General features: G+C 30.5%; 1 protein-coding gene across 1 annotated transcript; it reads left to right on the top strand.

Annotated features, from left to right (window-relative positions):
- Nucleotides 1-770: 770 nt before the first annotated feature.
- Nucleotides 771-8,430, top strand: LOC111372265 (probable L-ascorbate peroxidase 6, chloroplastic/mitochondrial). The gene is made up of 12 exons (XM_022994508.1): nt 771-997; nt 1,122-1,271; nt 2,685-2,805; nt 2,875-2,975; nt 3,062-3,149; nt 4,086-4,153; nt 4,222-4,308; nt 6,774-6,848; nt 6,927-7,004; nt 7,088-7,192; nt 7,774-7,848; nt 7,967-8,430. The coding sequence occupies exons 1-11, from the start codon at nt 839-841 to the stop codon at nt 7,801-7,803; spliced, it is 1,062 nt and encodes a 353-aa protein (XP_022850276.1). The 5' UTR covers nt 771-838; the 3' UTR covers nt 7,804-7,848; nt 7,967-8,430.
- Nucleotides 8,431-23,089: the final 14,659 nt, after the last annotated feature.

Genomic DNA, 23,089 nt, shown 5'->3' with positions numbered 1-23,089 from the left:
TAAGCCCTTGCTTGCTGTAGATTTTAATAAAAATTGATGAGATATATAATTGAAAATTTGTAAATCTCCGAGACTTAAATTATTCATTTTTCTTGAACAATTTTATTTCGTGGAGCTATAATTTTATTTTTATTTTTTAACTAGCCTTAAATTGAACTAGTGTTGAAAATGTGCATCTAGTTGACATTGACTGCATTTTGTATACTAAGTCCTTGTTTGAGCCCTATATTTTCAAAAATTCAAATTTTAAAATTCATTTTTAATTAAATATTTTTGAATAAAATAATTTTACATGTAAATAAAAAATTATTTATTTATTTTTTACAGTACATTCTTTTAAAAATCAATTTTCAAAACGAATAATACTATTTATCATCATAATGATAAATCATTGATGATGTGGCAACTCATTATGCCTTACATTTTTCTTGAGAACATGTTTTCTTTCTCTATCTCATAAAAATTGAACTGTTAAATCTCGTTATTTCACATAGATTATCACATTATCGATGATTTATCATTGTAATAATAAAATAACATTAATCTTTAAAAATATATTTTCCTTTAAAATGGGGCTCAAACAAGGGTTAAAGTCGTTATTACGTAGCAATTTTAGGGTTTGTTCCATAGTAATTATAAGAATTGATTTTTTTATAGTTGGAGAGAAAAATAGATTCTAAGGGAAGAATTAAAAAATGAACACTGTAAAAGTAAGATAAAGAGCAAAAAATAAATTTTTTGGGTGAAAATTTACTTTAAAAAAAGCCGGTTGCTCCATGAATACAGCCTACAAGGAGACTAGCCAATAAATCATCGTCTGACACTCGTATCAAAAGCAATGGCTTCTTTCTACGCCGCCTCCGCCGCCGCCGCAGCCACCAGCACCGCCACCACTCGCCTTCTCCCTTCTGCCGCCAATAGACTGACCCTCTCTTCCTCCATCTCCCTCAAGTCCCTCCGATTCTCCCCTGTCATCTCCCACCTCTACGTCCGCAAGGTCCGTATATGCATACACTCGTGTATAAAATCATATTTATCGTATGTATATGTATATGCGATTAATTGATGTTCTTATTTATTTTGTCTTTTTTTTTTCTCTTTTTTTTTTTCTTAAATATTAGAAGACAACCCTGGGGCGAATCTCGAGCGAGAGATTAAGTTACGCGACTGTGACGTCACCAATATCAGCTGCTTCGATCCCTGAACAGCTTAAAAGTGCAAGAGAGAACATCAAAGAGCTACTCAAGACTACATATTGCCATCCCATTTTGGTAATTTCATTTTGCTTGTTTTTCAATTAGTAGAGGGCCGATCTTATAGAATTTAGGTTAAGGACCTTAAGGTTGAATTTTTCTTCTTAACTGTATACTTATTCATATGATGTGCATTTTTATTGTAGAAACTATAATGTATAAAGTGTGAATAGGAACTCAGACGATTGAATTTCATATTCATGTAAAATGTCTTCCACTATTGCTGGATGGTGGTTGATTGCACACGCTGCACGGTAAGATTATGTTGTGAATTTTGAACACGTGGTGGAGGACTGCACGAATGAAAGAAAATTAGGAAGGATGATCATGAAAAACACTGAAGGGTAAGCTAACCACCAGGGTCATGTCTTACCGCTCTGGTTGTAATCAATGGTCGAAGTATTTTACTAAGGAAGGATATATGCCTTGGCGAAATTTGATACTAAGAAATGGTGTAGGGCATAGCCCATATGAATGACAATATTTTTACTTTGGGGGAAGAAACAAGAGTAGCTAAAGTAAATTTTGCTTTGATTTGAAATTTTTTATATATCAATCCCTAGCAAGTTTCTTTGATTTGGAAGGGACTGAGACAAGGTGATGATCTCATTCCCTTTCTTCTCTTCCTTCATCCCTTGCCATGAAAAGTATTTAGTATGCTGAAGAAACAGAAAATATAGTGGGTGGAAAAGGATTTGAAAGACTGCTAGATAAGGCAAGAAGCATCACAATCATGCATATGTCAAAATTTACTTTCAGAAGGTAATATCCTGTTTTTATACAAGGAGACAGGATGGCATTGGAATTGAGAAGTTTGAAGAGATGAATTTTTACATTTTATCCAGTTTTGTATATGCAGCATTTGCTCAGAATTTTCATTATGCCTCAAATAAATACAGTCAATGTATTATGCCTGACTTTTGGAGTTAGCTTCATACGTCTATGTAAATTAGCTTTTGAGGAAAATATGTCTGGTGTATGGGGTGAATGCTTCTTCAATATACTAGTACTTTGTGTATATGAATGCTATAATAGTGTTTTTGCTTCTTTCTTAATATTTGGAGAAAACAGTAAAGAAGAAAAAGAACTTGCCTTAAACACCTATTTCCTCACTGAAGTCTGAACCGCATTTTTCTTTGGAGATCGCCAACCCCAATCGTGCATGCTTGAAAAGGATAGCTTTCCCCAAAGTCGCTAACTTGGGAATTGGGATAAAATGTCTAGGATGTATAAAGAAAGACTTAAAATACACAAATCTAGACTCTTCAACATTGGACATTTGTGAGTGTCAAGTCACCTATCAAAAAAAAAAAAAAATGGTTTCACCACATGGATCCTGGCATTTTGAAACTAATGCCTTTACAGAATTGTGGATGATACTGAAACATATAATAGTGGAGAAAATAGTTATAAAGTTTTCATATGAAACAGGTCCGATTGGGCTGGCATGATGCCGGTACTTATAACAAGAATATTGAAGAATGGCCAAAAAGAGGTGGTGCTAATGGAAGTTTAAGATTTGAGATTGAATTGAAACATGCAGCCAATGCTGGTGAGTTCCATATCAATATTGATTATTTGCTTGGATGACGTGTAAGTTGCCTTACATGCTTAAGTACAGGGCTGGTTAATGCACTTAAACTTCTTCAGCCTATCAAAGAAAAGTATTCTGGTGTGACTTATGCTGATTTATTCCAGTTGGCCAGTGCTACTGCCGTGGAGGTGATTCTTTTGGTTTATATTTGGCATATATATACATGGAAGAATGGAAGAGTTGATGTTACTGATACTCTTCTTTGGAATTACAGGAGGCTGGGGGTCCCAAAATTCCAATGAAGTATGGAAGAGTTGATGTCTCTGAACCTGAGCAATGTCCTGAAGAGGGGAGGCTCCCCGGTAAATAACTGCAACTTTTGCAAATACATTCTGTTCATTTGCATGTATTTTCTAAAGCACAAGAGTTTCTGAGACCGATTATTAGCAAATAAGGATGCCACACAACCATTTGGAAAAATAGTAAACTCTAATCCCTCCAAATCAGGTTTCAGTGATTGCATAGTTGATTGGCTAGGGGCTGCACTGTGACATGTTCTGTGGGTTTGATAGATGTCCCAGGGTCTTGTGGTGTTATATCTAAGAAAAAGCTTGAGACACTAGTGGACAGAGAAGGAGCAAGAGGATTCTGCTTAATTTTTAAATCATGGTTGATTTGTGTCAAATTTTTTTTCTTTTGTTTTTTTGGACTCTGATTTGAATAGTTGCAGTAGTCATGTTGGTAAAAGGTTTATCTATTGATGGTTCCTTCTATATTTTCTGGCTGGTTGCATTGGAAGGGGGCTCAACTCGAAGTTAAAAGTTGGTGGGAAATCATTGAAGTTACCTTACTAAAAGATTGTGCCAAGTCTACCCCGACATTTTCATTACAAAAATGACGGGTTTGCATGATATGGCACTAATAATTTTTAAATGGTTTCTCTGGGTCTCATGGTGTTCTATGAGCAGTCTTTGGGCAACTTTTACAAGAATAGTTTTGTACTGTATTGTATTTTTATTATGTGATAAACGAGCATCCTTGGAGGATTAGCTTGACATGAGCATTATGTTTAAAGTCTGAGCATTTGAAATTTCCACTAGTTACTGACCCTTTCTCTTTTTGATTTTTCTTTATCATTCATGAAAATCCTGTATTATATTGCATAGCATATTTTTCAAATGCCTCTAGAACTTCTCAGGTCTTATAGAGCCTGATGTTTTAGTTTTTACTTAATCCAACCAGATTGCAATTCTCATTTTGCCCTTAACACTCACAACTAACTTAATTTGATTGATCAGATGCTGGTCCCCCTTCACCAGCTACCCATTTACGTGAGGTCTTCTACAGGATGGGATTGAATGATAAGGTAAGTTGTCATCCTGTTGCTAATCTGATATTCAATGTCAAGATAACAATACAGCATTTTTTTTATAGGAAATAGTTGTTCTATCCGGTGCACATACTTTGGGAAGATCAAGGCCTGAGCGTAGTGGATGGGGCAAGCCAGAAACAAAATATACGGTATTGAGATAGAACCATTAATTTATAGATTATTTGTGAATATTATGCAATTCCATTGCATTTGGGTGGAACAGAGGAGGGTTTCTTCAAACCTATTTGCAGCAGTGAAGGTATACCTATATAGCATCAAAAGCTGCAGGAAAATAGTGCGCTGGTTCCATGAATGGGAATGTTCTGAACTTATAGGATATTAGGCTTACACGCTGTCTATGATTATACTGAATGTGCTTTTACTTTTAAATTATCTAGCCTGTTGGTATTTTTGCTCTACTGCCTTTCTAATCTCAGTTCAGGCAGTTATTTTATTTTTAACTGGGTACATAAAATTTGAACGTTGTTTAAATCAATATTTTAGGTTGAAAGATGAAATACTTAAGTGAATTAGAGAGAAAAATTTCATCATTTGTCATATGAAGATTTTGAATACAGGAGCCTATTTATAAGCTAAAGTTACAGGCTGCTAAAGTCACTAAAAAAAGGAAAAAGATATTTTGTCTATAATCAGAAGATATTATCCGTATAATCAAATCCTAATCGAACCTATCCTAATCTCCATGAGTTAACTGCATACAATCAGGAAATCAAGGCCAAAATAAGGAATAATCCCATGAAAAACTCTCGGGATTTTCCATATAGGTAAAACTAAAGAGGATTCATAGAACGCTCTTTCAGTGATCATAATATTAAGGACAACAATGGAATCACAATGAAGAACTGCATTGTCCCAAAAGTGACACTTCAGGTGTTTATGTACGATTATAGATAACAAAGATTTGAAGAGGATGCAATGCATAGAATCAGAGTGGATGGGACAAATAAAGAAAGGCTACAGATTTCATGCAATCCTAAGATAGCTGTGATGTTAAAATACAAGTTGTACAGAGCAGTCATTAGATCAACTGCGTTTTACGGTAGTCTATACATTTAGATTTTTCATTCTTATAAATTCACGTGCACTGAAATATAGAAAGCCATATTCTATTCATGCAGTAAAAATTTTAAATAATTTAAATACAACGATGATCATTTGAAAGTTATTCTTCGATTTCTGCAGTTTGTGCTCATTTTAGATGTAGTTTGAACTTTTCTTACACTAAGTTAAGCCTTAATTCCAGTAAACTGGGGATCAACAACAGAGGTCCACTATTTCCAATGTGTCCAGTGCCTACATATATCAAATCTTTTTTCTGCCAGCCAAATATGCTATCCATTTCAATCGATACCACTTTCACGTTTTTGTGTATCCTAATTTCTTATTTTGTCTATTCTAGCATGGCTACTCATCCATCTTATCATCCTCATTTGTAACTACACCCATCTTATATTTCCTTTAACAACCTAACATTGGTATCTTGCTGATCACGACTGCTGTTTTCTCAATCATACTTGTGCCTTTTTTAATCTGGTTTTGTAACTTACTCTGTTAAAGTAAATGATGAAACAGATGGCGAGTCTTTGTGGAAACTTCTATAAATGCCAACTTCATTAATCAAAGTTATAATATTATCAATTGTTTTGTCCTTTAGATTAGCATCAGTTAGTGAGCCTTCACACATAAAACCTCTTTATGTGTTTTATACAATTTATTTTCCTGTGCTACGCAGAAAATATTTCGTTTCAGCTTTCGTGTTAGATACATATCCATAAATGAAATTAAGCCTCTACTTGGTTTGGATAAAAATTAGATTTTAGTAGATTTTGATAGTAGTTGGTGACTTGTGGTTGAAAAGTTTTGGGTCCAATGAAATTTGTAGCTGAAAATGAGTTTGAAAAAAATAAAAAATAAAACCAGTTTTAAGAAATGGGGCCCAAACAAGGGCTAAGTATTCTAGGATTGTGGTATTATAGTTTAGGAAGTATGTCAAGATGGGTGCTTAAAATTTTTTATCCAGGCTAAGATTTGATGCACTTCTCAAGTGTGGACTTGATTGATTTTGGCAGTTGAAAACCATAAAGAAATGTGTTTTCATATCTAATCGGTTTAGCGAAATATTAGTAAAATAATATTTGAGCTAAAAATTGTAGCAAGAGGCTTGCAGATGTGCAGGAAATAAGATGTGTGCATATGGGCAAACATAAGTATTCAAAAACTCAAAATTTAAATAAAATGGTGCTTTGCGAGATATTTGGGGAATTTTAGTATAGTTTGAGCACCTCTAGTTTATATCATAATGGAGATGACAATAGGAAAAAGCCTAGAAAAACTTTCATATATCTGGACCTTTTACCATCTAGTTTTTCAGTCCTCTCAACTTTTCTATCATGATATTATAGTTTATTCATTCCCCATATCATCCGATCCTCTGAGTTCATTTTCACTTGCTATAGTTGGTTCTTCAATTAGCACTGAATTATATTTTTGCCATTAGCATTCCCTGCGTGACTTGCCAAGAATATAAATAATAACTAATTTCTATAACATGTAATCATTTAAAAAGTAAACTTATCATTCTGTCATCTGGCAGAAAGAAGGACCTGGAGCCCCTGGAGGTCAGTCATGGACAGTGCAGTGGCTTAAGTTTGATAACTCCTACTTTAAGGTGCTGTTTGGTGATGTCGGTTTTTTTAAGAATCAGGATTACGCTCAAGCTCCATTATGACATGAAATTTATTTGTAGGATATTAAAGAAAGAAGGGATGCAGATCTGTTAGTTTTACCTACAGATGCTGTTCTTTTTGAAGATCCTTCATTCAAGGTAGAGTAATGGGTAGTTTCACTGCAAGAGACATGTTCTAAAATCTCCTTTTTATATTTACATTTGACTTTATGCATCTGCAGGAATATGCCGAGAAATATGCTGCAGATCAAGATGCATTTTTTAAAGATTATGCTGAAGCTCATGCTAAACTTAGCAATCTTGGAGCCAAATTTGAGCCTCCCGAGGTTTTCTTTCATTACCTAACTTATAATGGGCTCATTTGCTGTTCTGTTTTGAGTGTAATTTTATGTTGCATGCTTTATCAAATTATGATAAATCAATTCATGAAGCTGATAATAACACTTTTCTGGCGCTTACATGTTAACTTTCTTTTAAAATGATTCTCATGCGATGCCATTGTTATACCACACAAAATAGATCACACCATAAAAATGCTATTGCGCGTCACACTTTAAGTGGAACTCTTTTGATTCCTCAAAAATACCTTTTATCAGATATTGAAAAAATTATTTCTATATTTGCTTGGACATTAATGCATCTCTCTCTGTTTTCTTCCCCTTCAACTTTTAAATCTAACTATTTTATTTTAATTCCCGCTTAAAAGTTTCTTTTCAATTTGTTAAACCAAATTGAAAATCTTTTTCTTGGATCCATACTAACCCACCCCGAGTGATTTTGGTCACCTTGCTTAGGCATATGGCTGTAGAGAATGTGAAGGTTTCTCAATGTCTATGCTGTGTTTTACCAATTATATGAACAATTGACATCAATGATCAAACTAACGCCTAAAACATTTTCTGGACAGGGTTTTTCGTTAGATGACAGCTCCCCATAAGCTCAACCAGAAAAGTTCGTGGCAGCCAAATAGTCAACGGGAAAGGTTATCTTACTGTGCACTTTTTTTAATGGATTATTTTTTCCCCATGTCATGCATAAAGAACTTCAAGGCAAGAACACATGCAAGTGGTTAAATCTTTTGCCTTTTGTGGTTGCTGCAGGATTAAATTTCAATAGGAGTAACTTCTTTTCATGTACTACTGTTATTTTAATAACACAAGATGGCGCTATTACCAAATCGTGTGAACTTCATACCTAAAACTTTGTAGTCTTAATGGAGGCAAAGAATAAATTTAATGAGAGTTACCTATTTGAATTGTGGCGAGAGCTCTTGGACTCTGAAACAAAAGATTCGAGCAGAGTATGGAGGATTTGGAGGAAGCCCGGATAAGCTTCTCCAATCGAACTATTTTCCTAAATAATATGATTGTGATTGCTGTTTTGGCATACTTGACATCCTTGGTTACGAACTAAGATGTTTCTTGGCGTGATAATATAGTACGGAATTTACTTTTGCTTTCTTTTAAATGTGTTGGGAGTGGAAGTTTGGTATCTGAAACTATGATGTTGAGTGCATTATTACGCATCTCAAACAAGAATATAAAATGTGGTGTTGCTATCTTTTAAAATGCATTCAAATTTTATAGATATGTATAATATAAATACATATTTGTGAATTCCTTCGGCCTCCTATCATGCTATAAGTATTGAAAATTTTGACAGACAATACATGGTGTGAAATCATTGGAAGATAGAAAGAAACACAAAAATACAGGTTAATAAGGTTTCACCACATCAGCATCTATATGAATTCGGTAAAGAATTTCCTGTACTTGAGGCTTTTTCCTTTGGTCCCAAGAGGTATATATATACACACATATACTCTGCATACTTAACGTGACTATATCAATCAAGCAAAGTGTGAAGCTATCGTAGAAAATCGAGATGAACCCCTTCAATCAAACTGTTTTCTTAATATTGTGATTATATTTATTGCTGTTTTGACATATTTGACATCTTTAAATTGTGCTATTGTGGAAGTTTAGGTTCTCACAAACTATGATGTTGATTGCACAATTATTTATTTGATATTTCTACTTCATATTGGACATATTTCTTACAAACTTAAGTTTACACCGAGCTTGCTTGCTCTTCTCAAATATCGGGTAAACGTTTGCTTTCATGCTATGTTGTAGCAAATACAAATCATATTCTCAATAATTTTAAGTCTGACTACTTAATTTTATTATTATTTTTTTTTTTTTTGTGTCATCGCCCTGTTCATTTCATTGCGTCATATTGGACATATTTCTTACAAACTTAAGTTTACACCGAGCTTGCTTGCTCTTCTCAAATATCGGGTAAACGTTTGCTTTCATGCTATGTTGTAGCAAATACAAATCATATTCTCAATAATTTTAAGTCTGACTACTTAATTTTATTATTATTTTTTTTTTTTTTGTGTCATCGCCCTGTTCATTTCATTGCGATATTTTGGAAGATCCAATGCAACTAGGTCTTTAGGAACAACGTCACATTGATTTGTGTAGCCTTTGCTCCTCTAACATGGTAGTTTTGATTACTTATTCGTCACTACATCGGTTTTACATTTTTTTGGCAATCTTTTGATCAAAGACTTTATGCTTTCACTTTTTAACTTCTTATACTTGTTATTTGCGATTTAATAATCTTTAAATGTGATTTCTTGCTTATTTAGGTGTGTACTTTTTGCGTTCTTTTAGTTTTTGCAGGGCCGGTCTTGTGATCTTGGGGGCTCGAGGCGAACTCCATAAATTGGGCCCCCAAAATCAATGTAAATCAAAATCCAACGGTGTACTATACAATCAATTGCTAACTTGAAACTTAACGTAAAAGACATTTACAAAACATCTCAATTATGGAAGGATTTTTTCTGTTAATTAGTGGGTTTTACCAAAAAAAAAAAAAAAAAGGAAAAAAAATTTTGGGCCTCCTTGAAGAGCTGGGCCTGAGGCAGCGGCCTATTGAGCTTATGCTCAGGTTCGGCTCTTAGTTTTTGTATTTTATTTTTATTTTTCCTCCTAGAATCAATCCTCTTAAAGAACTTCAATGCATTTGTATGTGTTGTTAATAATTGTTTGCATTTCCTCGTAGATCTCAGTTGTGAAAGAAAAGACTGCTCGCATTATTCTCGAATATTAGTTTAACACATTTCTAGATTTACCAAAAATTTTAAACCACCAGTTCATTAGTAGTTACCACATGGTATTTATTTTGATGTACCCTTCATTTTCAACCTATTTGTGTGTGTATAATTTTCAGAGAATGAACTACAAATTATTAGGAGGTTAAAGTGTTTTTTTTTTTTTTTAATTAAATGAAGGAGTGTCTCTGATTATCACAACCCAATTTTCGTGATTATTTTCCTTATTTATAAAGACGTAAAAAATAATTTTAATCTTTAAAGATGTCTTGGCATAAAAAATACTTAAATTTCAAGTATATGATACAATTAATTGGGTATTATATCATAAATAAAACGTTGAATTGAATGAGTAATGTTATTTAATACCCTTGGTGTTTAACGTTAGCCTACATGGCAACGTTTGTGGTATTAAATTATAGGTTCAATTAGATACAATAATATGGCCTACTTAATAGAATTTATCATATGCAGACGTTTAGATTGATGCTCTATCACCATAACTTAGGTGTGTTTTAACACAAAGAAAAAAATTATAAAGGTTGATTCTGTTGAAGGTAACGTCAGATATTATTGAGATATTGAAAACAATAGAAACGAATATATGCTTTAGCTACTATGTATATTTACCATAATTTGTTCTTTTAAGATGAAATTTAAAAGTACTAAATATCATATCATGGTTCGAGAAATTCAAATTATCAATTATAGTATCTATTAAGAAAATATCATTGTGATATAATGTTATTGAACAAAACCATGGATGTTGAATCAAAATCCATTAAAGAATAGAGATTAGAAATGATTGCCCAAATTAAAATGACCCTTGCTACAAAAACTTGAAATTTTTGGCTTTGCAAAATGGAAATGAAAAATGTAGTTATTACTTATTAGATATAATGCAAGACTCTTGACATAATGATTTTCACATAAGGTTTATATAAATAGATAAGTTCTTCTTGTAGTGGATGCAATCAAAAGTCGACAACTTATATGGTATTAAATGAATGTGGTTGAAATCAAATAATTTTGCTCGACTAATAATACTACGTAGATATTTAATATACCTGAAAATCGAACACTTGCATATTTTGTACACGAATTAGCTCAACATTAGAGCCCGTAACTTTACTCATGATTGGGGCAGTTGAAGCCCAATCAGAATTGGAAATGGGTCTAGCTGTTAGTCTATGCTTAATAATAGCTTAAAATGTGATTTGAGGTCACTTTAAAAGGGGGAAAAAATTAAAAAATATTTTTTATGCATAGCTAAGTATATCATTGGGATTAGGTCATACTTTTGAAGAGACTCAAGTTAATACTTAAATTCTTGAGCTATTACAAGTGGCCAACGTGTAATCACTTCGATTCAACAGTTGAATTTAGGTTTTTATTGGTCTCCACCTGTGTACTTTGACTTCGTGATCTCTAATAGAAAATAAATTAGCTGCACCAAAAGATGCTATCACATCAAGTAGTAACGAAATATTCTTCGATCCAAGCAATTCATGCAACCGAATAACTAACAATGTACAAATTGTAATACTATAACTTGTTTCTGTTAAGATTAGGTTAACCGAATTTTTTTTTTGTATATTCTTAATTTGGATCTAGAACAAGTTACATGTTTGCTTGACAAAGACAAAGATAGTGTGGAAGTTCTCAACCACTACATTACATCTCAGTTTTTTAAGGTTTATTTCACGTGGTATGTACATGTGATTATGTTTTCAAAAAATATATATATATATATAATAATAATAATAATAATAATAATAATAATAATAATAATAATAATAATAATAATAATGCAATTTTCTTATCCATGATAGCAGAAATCTTTAAGAAAATAAGGGAGAAAAAGAAAAGAAAAATAAATTCAATATCATTTAATAATAATTTCAAATCCAGGACACAAATGAGAAGGTAAAGAAAATAACATTTTTTATCATATGAGAACGAAGGTTCTAAATTTTTCAAAAAAGTAAGTTCTAAAGTACTTAAATATGTCAAAACGTGTTAGTAAATTCCGTTTTTTAGGTAAGCACAAAGAAAAGTTAGCTGAAAAACATCACTAAGAACAAATAAAAAAGCCAAAAAAAGTTAGAATTTGGATGAAATGGACTTCGCCTACCTCAACTACCTTTTAAGATTGATGGAAATAAATGGAAATGGGGCCTTACATAACGAATTTTATTTTATTTTATTTTTTCAGTTTTTTGACTTTAGAACTTTTTTTTACATCATGATCATGTAAGAAAAGGAATATCGAATCAATTAATTTGATTTTTTTTTTATCTCCAATGCAATGCAGTCTACATGACTGTCAAATAGACACTCTCAGCCTATGTTGCATTAATGTTTAAGAAATAGATGATGAAGTTCAAAATGATTCTTTATATTGTCCAATTATCTTGTCTAGATGGATATAAATAATATTTTCTAATGTCTTGTAAAAGATAAGTTTATTAAGATTCAAAACTGAATGACAATTGTACCCCTACAACCCTAAAAATTATTACTGTTGTATCCTTAATTCTGCCTTATAAATACAGGACTTTGATTCTTAATAAAACACACATAAGTCTATTAATTTCTCTCTATTCTATTCTCTTTTCTTCACTTTTATAACACATTATCGCCATGATAACTTAATTTTTCAAAATTTAGTGAAGGTAATAATTTTTATAGTCATGAATATTTATCACGTGTACCAAAATTAATTTGGTAGCATGTGAAACATTTCAATATATATATGCATCATAACGAGGTTGCTTCTTCTTCTCTACTTTTTATCAACATACATATTAACTCTAATTCATGTTTGTATGTGTAATATGAACACATATTAATTGACCTTTTTTTTAATTCAAACACGATCATTTTTTTCTATGTATGATTCAGTATTAATTCTATCTTTTGAATCTATTACATATTAGTTCTATCTTTAATTTCTATATATGTGAAATTCACATGTATACTTAGTATCTTTTGCATGTTGGTAAAAGATTTAGTCAACAAATAATTTAGCCAATTTTTTTAACTTCTATGTATGGATATTCTTTTTCTTAATGCATTTTTATTAATTAATTTTCTATATAAATTCATATCATGTCTATATGTTAATTAAATATTTTTAGATATTATTTTATGAACTTTAAATTAAGAATTTATTATCTTGTTGTTTCGAAAGTAGCACACCATTATTAATATTCTAGAAGAATATTATTTGCTTATAAAGAGCATGATATTACAAGTTCATATTCCAAAAAAAATATTAACTCAATGCTCCTGAAGAAGCATAATTTAAATTATAGTTATTTTAAATGAATATAATGTTGGTGTTCTCGAAAAAATGCAACACACGTTATATAAATATTTAAGAAGAATATAAATATATATAAAATAATATTAAAAAAAGTTGTGTTGGTGTTCCTGAAGAAACACAATATTATTAATATTTTGAAAAGAATATTAATTGCTCCAAAAGGATATGATATTATAATTTCGATATTTTTGAAGAATATTGATCGATTATATGTAAAATCACGGATTAAATTACTCTACTTATTTATGTGTCCATTTTTCTGCATACGCATTTAAATATTGATGTTCTGATCAGATTTTATTGCTCTTAAAGAGTATAATGATATAAGATCTAATATAAAATTATATTTTTACTCTTGAAGAGTAAATCCTTATATAATTATTACTGTAAACAATAATATATTATTGCTCCTGAAGAGCGTGGCATTAAAATTTTCCATATTTGAAAAGAATATCGATCTATTGTTCTTAAAGAAGTAATAGTAAAATATAATGCGATCTCAAAATAGCACATTATAGTTTTCATTAATATAGTTAGATCTTACTTGCTCTCGAAAAATATAATTACATATAATCTAATGTAAATTATATTTTTACACTCGAAGAGTAAATTATTGTGTAATTTATTATAATAATATTTGATTGCTCCCGAAGAGTTTGAATTATAATTTTCAATATATTTCAAAAGAATATTGACATATTACTTTTGAATGACAATAATAATAAAAAATATATAACGTGCTTTAAAAATAACACATGTTTCGAAAATATATATTATTTTGAATTCATGTTTATCCCTGAAGGAAAATATATAACTAATGTCGTTGGAACATTGATTAGTTTGACTACTTAAAATGATATATAATTATAAAATGTTTAATCATATTCTTCGAAATTAAATAATTAAATTTATATTATATTGAATCAGAAGTTCAATTTGATTTTATTATTTGGCATAACCAATTGACCATCATTGGATCAATAATGATGCGAAATTAAAAAAAATAAAATTGGATATTAAATGAAGAATCGGAAGATTTTTCAATCCAATGAATTCCTATATATTATTTGTTCTCTTTATTGACAATTAATCATTAAATATCGCTGGTTAAAATAGGGATTGAATTTCCTGTATTTCTGAAAATTAATTAGGGTGATATATGGGGTCCGTCACCCACCATGTTAACCATCTAAATATTATTTGTATCTAATAGATTTGACACAAATATTAAATAATTACATGGTATTAACAACATGAAGTTTTGCGAAATTATTGCTCAAGTTATGAGCATTATTTTCAGACAATATAATTAAGACTATGTCTTATTAATGCTAATAGGCATAAATCTCAACATTTTAATAAGTGTTAGTTGAGATATCGATAAATGGTTTAACACTATTGTTTGTTAAATGCCTCCAGATAATTTAATTGAAAATAAAGTATTTTTCATTTTTATTTAGGAAATTCTATTACGCATCATGCCAAAATTAAAGTTCTCCTTATTATAATCAGCTCATGGTCAAATCCTAATTTTTCCATTTAATTATTTTTTATGGTGTAGTATATGTAAAAATTGAACACCACAACACACTGAGATGGAAAATAAAGAATGCTGATAATAAGTGCGCAGTTTGAACTATTAATTCAAATGTGCGATATTTTATAACACTTAAAAAATGATTGTCAATTTGATTCGACAATTCTCTTAGCACTAGGGGAGGAATTAAGAAGTTGAAAATAATGTATAAATGCATTATCATCTAAATTCTCGCTAAATATCATTTGAACTAGAAGTTCGAAAGATAATTTATTTAGATGAATTTATTGATCATAGAAATCAACAATATCTCACGCACCAATTTTTAATACTCCAATACGAATTGATGTCTTAGGGGACAATTTGTTAGCATTATATTTGATATATCTACTGCATGCCTGAAGCGTGATGGTGTGCGATTCTAATACAAAAATTTTCAAATGAAAATGGAGCAATTTGCAATTATGGTTTCATTAAGGAGACATATACTCTTAATGAATATTTAGATATGACAAATTATAAAACCCCAGAAGAGGTTTATGTACCTGATATGTTGAAAATTGAAATATCTAAAAAAGTTATGTCACTATGGGAAAAGAGATAAAATCGAACGAGAAAAAAAAATTGTCGACAACAATTTTGTACATGATATACAGTATCATATGTAAATTGCGAAGAATCGAAATAAATGCGTTGAAATATATTGATTGAACTAATGTTTTGCCAAATAAAAGGAGACATAATCTTAAATTGAATTTACTAGATAAAAACGAAATTTTTAGACGTACAGTCCGAAAATCTAAAGAAATACATTTATACGAAAAGGAAATGAGAAAAATGAAGTCGTATTGTGTAATACACGACTCTCAACATAGTGGATTTTGTAAAGATCGTCATAGATGAAATCACGATTCTATATCAAGTTATCCTGGTGATACATGAAATTTGAAATACATGATAGTCAATTTATCTGGCATGATTATTAATGTTATCTTCGAAAATTTTAATATACTTGAAGCATAACTCAAATAATACATGCCCGAGAATCATGTTCTTCGATCATTATATTGATTAAAACAATCTGGACGCATGTGGCATAATTGTCTTAGTGAATATTTGTTGAATGAATGCTATGAAAATGATCATGTCCGTCCATATGTTTTCATAAAGAAAATAAATATTAGATTTGCAATTATAGTTGATGATTTAAATTTAATTGGAACTCTTGAAGAGCTCAACAAAGCTGCTGATTATTTGAGAAATGAATTTGAAATGAAAGATTTGGGAAAAATTAAATTGTCTTGGGATGCAAATTGAACATTTTATAGAAAGATTATTTGTTCATCAATCTATGTACACAAAAAGTTTTAAAACGCTTTTATATGGATAATGCACATCCACTAGCATCACCATAGTTGTTCGATCATTCGATGTGAAAAATGATCCATTTCGTCCACTCGAAGATTGAGAAAAGATTCTTGGTCCTAAAGTACTATATCTTAGTACAATTAGAGCATTAACTTATCTTTTAAATTGCATTGGACTTGACATAACTTTTTCTGATATGTTTTTACACATGGAGAAACAGCTATATCATGAAAATTTGTGAAGTAATCCTTGACAACAGCATCATCAAATCATTCTGAAATTATTAAAATCCATGAAGTAGGCCGAGAATGTGTATAGTTGAGAAACATGACCCATCATATCCAAGCATCATGCAGATTAATTTCAACAAAAGATAATCCAACAATTTTATATGAAAACAACGTCGCTTGTATTGCACAACTCAGATGAGGCTATATCAAAGGTGACAGAACGAAGCATAGTTTTCCAAAATTCTTTCATACACATGAGTTTCAGAAGAATGACGACATTGATATCCAACAAATTCTTTCAAGAGGCAATGTGGCCGATTTATTTACAAAAACACGGTCAATATCTACATTCAAAAAATTAGTTCATGAAATTGGAATGCATTGACTCAAACATTTTCAATGATCAACATCAGGGGGAATAACTGTACACTTTTCCCTTCGCTTAAGTTTTGTTCCACTGAGTTTTCCTGGCAAGATTTTAATAAGGCGGCATTTATTTTTAGTACTCCAAAATAACTGTACTATTTTTCCTTCGTTTGATTTTTTTCCTTTTGAATTTTTATCTAACAAGATTTTAACGAGGAGATATTTTATAATATGTCACTCAAGGAGGAGTGTTGTAAAATGTAAGTTTATTAGGGTTTAGAGGTGAATGACAATTATACCCCTGCAACCCTAAAAATTATTACTGTTGTATCCCTAATTATACCCTATAAATACAGAGCTTTGGTTCTTAATAAAACACACATAAGTCTATTAACTTCTCTCTATTCTCTTCTTTTTTCTTCACTTTTATAACTTAATGTAATTATATTCATACGACAATTTTTTTATATCTGCATCACATTTTAATTACAAGAAAGATTTTCAATATTTGCTAATTTTTAATTTTATGCCCTCAACTTTTTTCTCATTTTTTTGTTATTCTTAATTTTTGATTAATTAACACATTTTATCTTTAATCATAATTTTTATCCAAATATTCTACTAATGCGCATTGAAAAGTGAGGCAAATATTTGGTTTAACATTTATATTAGTTATTTATTTCGATTATTTAAAAATACAAGAGACAAGTATGTCTTTTTTGTCCTCATAACAAACATTTTGAACGAAAATCATCTCTATAGATAAGAAATGAAAATTAATAGGTGGTTGATGATAAAAAAAATTTAAAAAAAATTGATAACTTAAATATAAAACTAAGAAAATTTGAAAAATATTCATTGCAATTAAAATGTGTTGTAAATAACAAAAATTGTGATGTGAATATATTTACCCTATTTTCTATTGTATTAAGGAGAGAGAACATTTTGCTTTTATCTTTCCAAATGCTTTTTTTCGTTCCATACTTCTTTTTTCAATTAACGAGTCACCCTGTTATTTAGGAGTTAAATCTACTTTCAATTTTTACTATTCACGGTACTGTTCACCTAATCAATTATTGACATGTCATTTTAAATTAACATATCATAAATTTAGTAGGTTAGTGGTGAAATTAATGAGGATAAATTTGAGATGACATATTAATTTAACAATGATGTGTCAATAATTATTTGATTGACCAAAATTGAATAGCAGATCTCAACTCGCTATATAGGGCTTTTAAATATTGACTTCGTCAATTTTAATTGAATTATTTTATAGCACCAGTAATTTTAAACTCTAATTATAGGTAACAAAAATTATGGTAGTTCATATTTACCATATTTTCTATCTTTTGATTAGAAGAAATAGAGAACCTTGTGCTTTGCTTTTACCCTCTCTTTCCAATTGTTTTTCCCCCCATTTACATAGAAGTTGAGATTTGTTGTCCAATTTTTGTTGTTCACCAAATCAATTATTGACACACCAAATCAATTATTGACACTTCATTTTAAATTAGTATTTCATAAAATTTGGTGGGTTAGTGGTGAAGTTGATGGTACATTTGAGACAACGTGTTAATTTAAAAATAGTATGTAAATAATTAATTGGATGACCAACAAGTTGGATAGCAAAAATTAGATAGTAAATCCCAACTCATTATATTGGGCTTTTAAATGTAGATAATTATATTGACTTCGTCTATTTAAATTGACTAATATTATCTAGTATCAGTGATTTTAAAACTCTAATTATATGTCTTATTAAATTGGTCATAATTCATTATATTTAATTGAACCTATAATTTAATACCACTAGTGCAGTCACCCAAGTTAGAGTTAAAAATTAGTGATGCTAAATAATATTACTCATTTTAATTATGTCTGACATTGTCTATCTCATCATGCGTTAAAGAAGAAATTTTATGAACAATGTCCATTTGAGTGATGCGGCATAACCATTTTTCACAATCTTTTTTTTTTTTTTGATAACCAGGTATCTATCTTACAGTGACTAAATCCTGGAATCTACATCTTGGCTTCTCAAGCTGCAGACAGGTTAAACCGCAGGTTGTGCCTCAAACTGACCAGTGCTCAAGAGCCCCCCAACTGATCTGCCAAAGTACCAAGCAAGTCGTTTCCCATCTTTGCACCTTGTCTTCCAGTAGAGCTCTTGCCTTTCAGAATAAATCCTGCTTTCCAGGAAAATATCTGTCTTCCAAGAGTCTTCCAGGAATCGAACTCATGACCTCTGATCTGCTAGCCTTAGAGTGCTCTCATCTTTGCCAGTTGGGATGTGCCTTGAGAATTTTTTTATTTTTTTTTCACAATCTTTATCTGCATTGGAGATGCTCCAAAGGGCATAGAATAATTCTAAGTATATAGGGATTTTCTTCACAAAATTTTTACAGATAGTAGCATGTGTTGTTCATTTTTTTTTTTTGGGTCATATTTCAACCAAAAACTGCCAAATACCCCATGCATAAATTCTGTAAACCAAATTATTTAAGTGCAGTAATGTTCAAAGGGCTTAAATTACACTTTGCACAATAATCGAAGCTCTAACATTTGATTCAACGTGCCATCCCTCTCGACATATATAATTAGAGTAATGGCAAATGGCCATTTTGCCCTTCCAATCACAACTCTCATCTCGGATTCCATTTTTCTCTATAGCTATTTGATCACATCACAATAATAATTTAGTTAACACTATAGCAAATTATTGATATCGACTTTAAACCATATTGAAAAACACTTGAGATGATTTAGGGTGGATTTCACGTTACAAATGTCTGTTCTCTTATTTAGTTACTGTAGTTTCTATCGTATCAAAAAGTTCAGCCATTTCAAGATTTTGATATTTCATACATTTATCTATAATGTATAATTTATAATTCAATTGTCAATTTGAATCAAACCTTCCCTATTCACAATCAATACGTTTATAATGCATTAGCGTCTCCAAACATGTCATTTTTTTCCTCGTATCTTTTAAAGTATGTCCAATACTCCTCAATATGCATTTCAACTAATTAAAAAAAAATGTGAATAAATTTTAAAAGGTTAAACTAAGAACGTGCTATTGGGACATAAAACCAAAAACACGTTTTTGACAATCGAAAGAATCAAAATTCAAAAAACACGTTTTTGACATCCTAAATATTCAAGGGAAAAATGTCAATCACTTGGAGAACATAAAGTCTAACCTATCGACCAGGGCAACCTAAAAAATGATCATTTTCTCTATTGCTAAAAATTAGTGGCCAACAAATTATCTTTAAACAAAGTTTGTTGGTCAGAATTGAACCAATGTCTGATTTATAGAAGTATATATTTGTAAAAGTATTAATGAACATGATTAATTTTCTTTTTGAAAAGGAGTGAAAAAGTAAAATATATTGACTTAAATAAGTTATTTAGAAATTGATTTGCCAATGTCATAGTCTAGCAGTTTTCACCCTAAAGGATAATGATTGAACATGAAATGCAATAAGAACAAAGATTTGCATGCGTGACTATACAATGTCAAAATTTAAAATAAAAGACAAGTTAATAACTATTCGACCATTATTTATTAACGAAAATGTGCAAAATAATATGGAATCGAACCGTAAACAAGACAGAAGCAACATATTGGTGCATCGATCTACTAAAATTCTAATTGCAATTATCTCGTGACAACTTATGTATCATTGCTTTCGCTTCAATATCTTTTGAAAATTTTACGTTATATTAAGTACTTTAGAATATCCCATACTTTGGTGTTCATAAAATAACTTAATTCAAAAGAATTGAATCCAATCAAATTAACATCAGTACGTAGCCCTTGTTCCGTACATATTCTTTGAAATTCAGTTTTAACTCCACAGTTTAAGTAAATAAAATAACTTTGCACGTGAATCCATAATTATTTCATATTTTTTTTATCCATATATTATCCAAAGATATTACTTTTTCACAAAATCTATTTTCAAAAAATATACATCAAACTGGCCCGTAATATTTATATAGAAATAGCACATTTCGACAATTCACATTTTCATGTGGTAGGAAAATTCTAACCCTCTTTATCCTATCGTGATAGAGCCAAAAAACATAATGAGATTGTGACGATGCTTTGTTCAAAAAAATTCACATTTAGAGCATAATCGTGGTATAAAATAGATCTAAATTGTGATTTAAATCTCCAAAATAGTAGAAAACCTCTTCAATGGAGAGATGGTAAGGGAATGCAAATTGCATTTTTTGATAGTAAATACGAAAAAAGATGTAAATTTGTATTTTTCTTTTTTTACATCCGCAAGAGGCAAAATGAATTCACGTATTCTTAATGGAGCAAAATTTGAATTTTAGATCCATCGAGATGCAAATGAGAATGCAAAAATGATTTTAAAGATTCCAATTTATACATAATTTTACAACACTACATAGAGGTGGATATAATCCCATTTGGTTTTGATTCCAAGATAATCAAATCAAATGATGAACCAATAATTTTTTTGATAATGCAATCAATATTTTTCTTTTTAAGATATGGAATCAAATCGAGACCAAACTATTCCATTCTAGTTTGGTTTAGGTTGATTCCGATTTCATTACTTAAAATTTTAGATGATTCATTACAAAATCTAAACAAACAAACGAAATATTGTCATAATTTGAATACAGACACATTAAGTTCCATTCACATACAAAATACTATTTAATAACAATGATCCACTAATTTAGTCACCGACAAAATTAGGGTTTTTGATTCTGGTTCTTGAACTGGACAAGAACCAAACGGTTTTGAGAACTAAGATCATTAGAATCGTAGAGCTAGAACCACCTAAAGTCATTAGGATCAAATTAAATCATTCGATTTAATTCAATTCTGATTTGATCCAATTATTTTGTCCATCCCTACCATTATTGAAGATGCTCTTGTAACACCAAACTCCAACAACCCCCTACACACCCACTCCAACATACATGTAAAGGAAAGAAAAATTTTAGGAGGGAAGACAAAATACGGATGACTCAACACTAGAATTTTCATTTATCAAAATTAAGAGGAGTAGTTGTACACTTTTTTCTTTTGGGTTCAAGTTCTATCCATTTAGATATTTGGACAAGGCATTAATAAGACGACATTTGATTACTTTAATTTAAATTGTACTATTTTCCCCCTCGTTTAATATTTTAATCTTTTTTATGGAACAAGATTTTTAATAGAGCAGGTGTTATGTAGTTAGTCATTCAAGGAAATTGTCTTAAATTAAGCTCCAGCTTGGTGTAGATAAAAATCAAATTTTTAGTTAGATTTTGATATAAAAAAATATATATATTATGAAATGTGTAGTTTAAAATTGTGGATTTCATGAAATCTGTGATTAAAATTAATGCAGACTTTTACCTAGATTAAAATCTAATTTTATAGCTAAACCAAATAGATACTAATTATTATTAGTAAATGACAATTAAACTTCTACATCTCTAATTGTTACATATAAGTATGGGATATCAATTCTCAATAAAACATAAAAATTAAATTTAACTCTTAATTCTCTTCTAATTGTCACCTCTACTCTCTTATCCTTGTGCTTCCCCCCTCAATTTCATAACGAGTAATTGGCACAAAACGTCTTTACCTTTCAAGTTTATTGTGGAAAATGTCTCTACCTTCTTTTTTGGCATTTTCGCCTTTATCTTCTAGCTTTCTTTGTGCTGAACGTCCATTTAATCTATTTTTGACAATTTTCCCTCCTACACAAATAAAACAAAAAAAAAATCAAGAATTAATGGCAACATAATCCCAAATTTTTAAAAAATTTACAAATGAGTTACAAACCTGTTTAACTCTCTGCAAAACTAGCAATATGAAAATCACCAACAATGGACAAAACCGCCAAACGAGAACAAACTTCAATGGAAGAATGCCAAGACTACCAAGCTGAGTTCAAATTAAAGACAACGCCCAAAATCAGCATTGAACCTGGACGAAATTGCAATTGAAGAACAGGGACCTACTATGTTCTGGCTGAACTGAACCTAAGAAATTCCAACAAATTTGAACTTATGAAGTTCCAACAAGGAAAACCAAGCTGCTAGCCAAAAAAGAAACTCCAAAGATGGAGTCGAAATCTAGCCAAACAAATGAACTAGAAACCCAAAGGAGCTCAAATCTACCTTAGACAATCAATAAATAGTCTTACTCGAAGGTTCAATAAATATGGACAAACAATAAAAGACCCAAACGACTAAACTGAAAAAGCCCAAAACAACACCAAAGAA

This window comes from Olea europaea, chromosome 23, assembly GCF_002742605.1.
Source record: "Olea europaea var. sylvestris chromosome 23, O_europaea_v1, whole genome shotgun sequence".
Taxonomy (NCBI): Eukaryota; Viridiplantae; Streptophyta; class Magnoliopsida; order Lamiales; family Oleaceae; genus Olea; species Olea europaea.
Note: the sequence above shows the minus strand (reverse complement) of the source record. Positions and strands in the feature narration are given on the sequence as shown.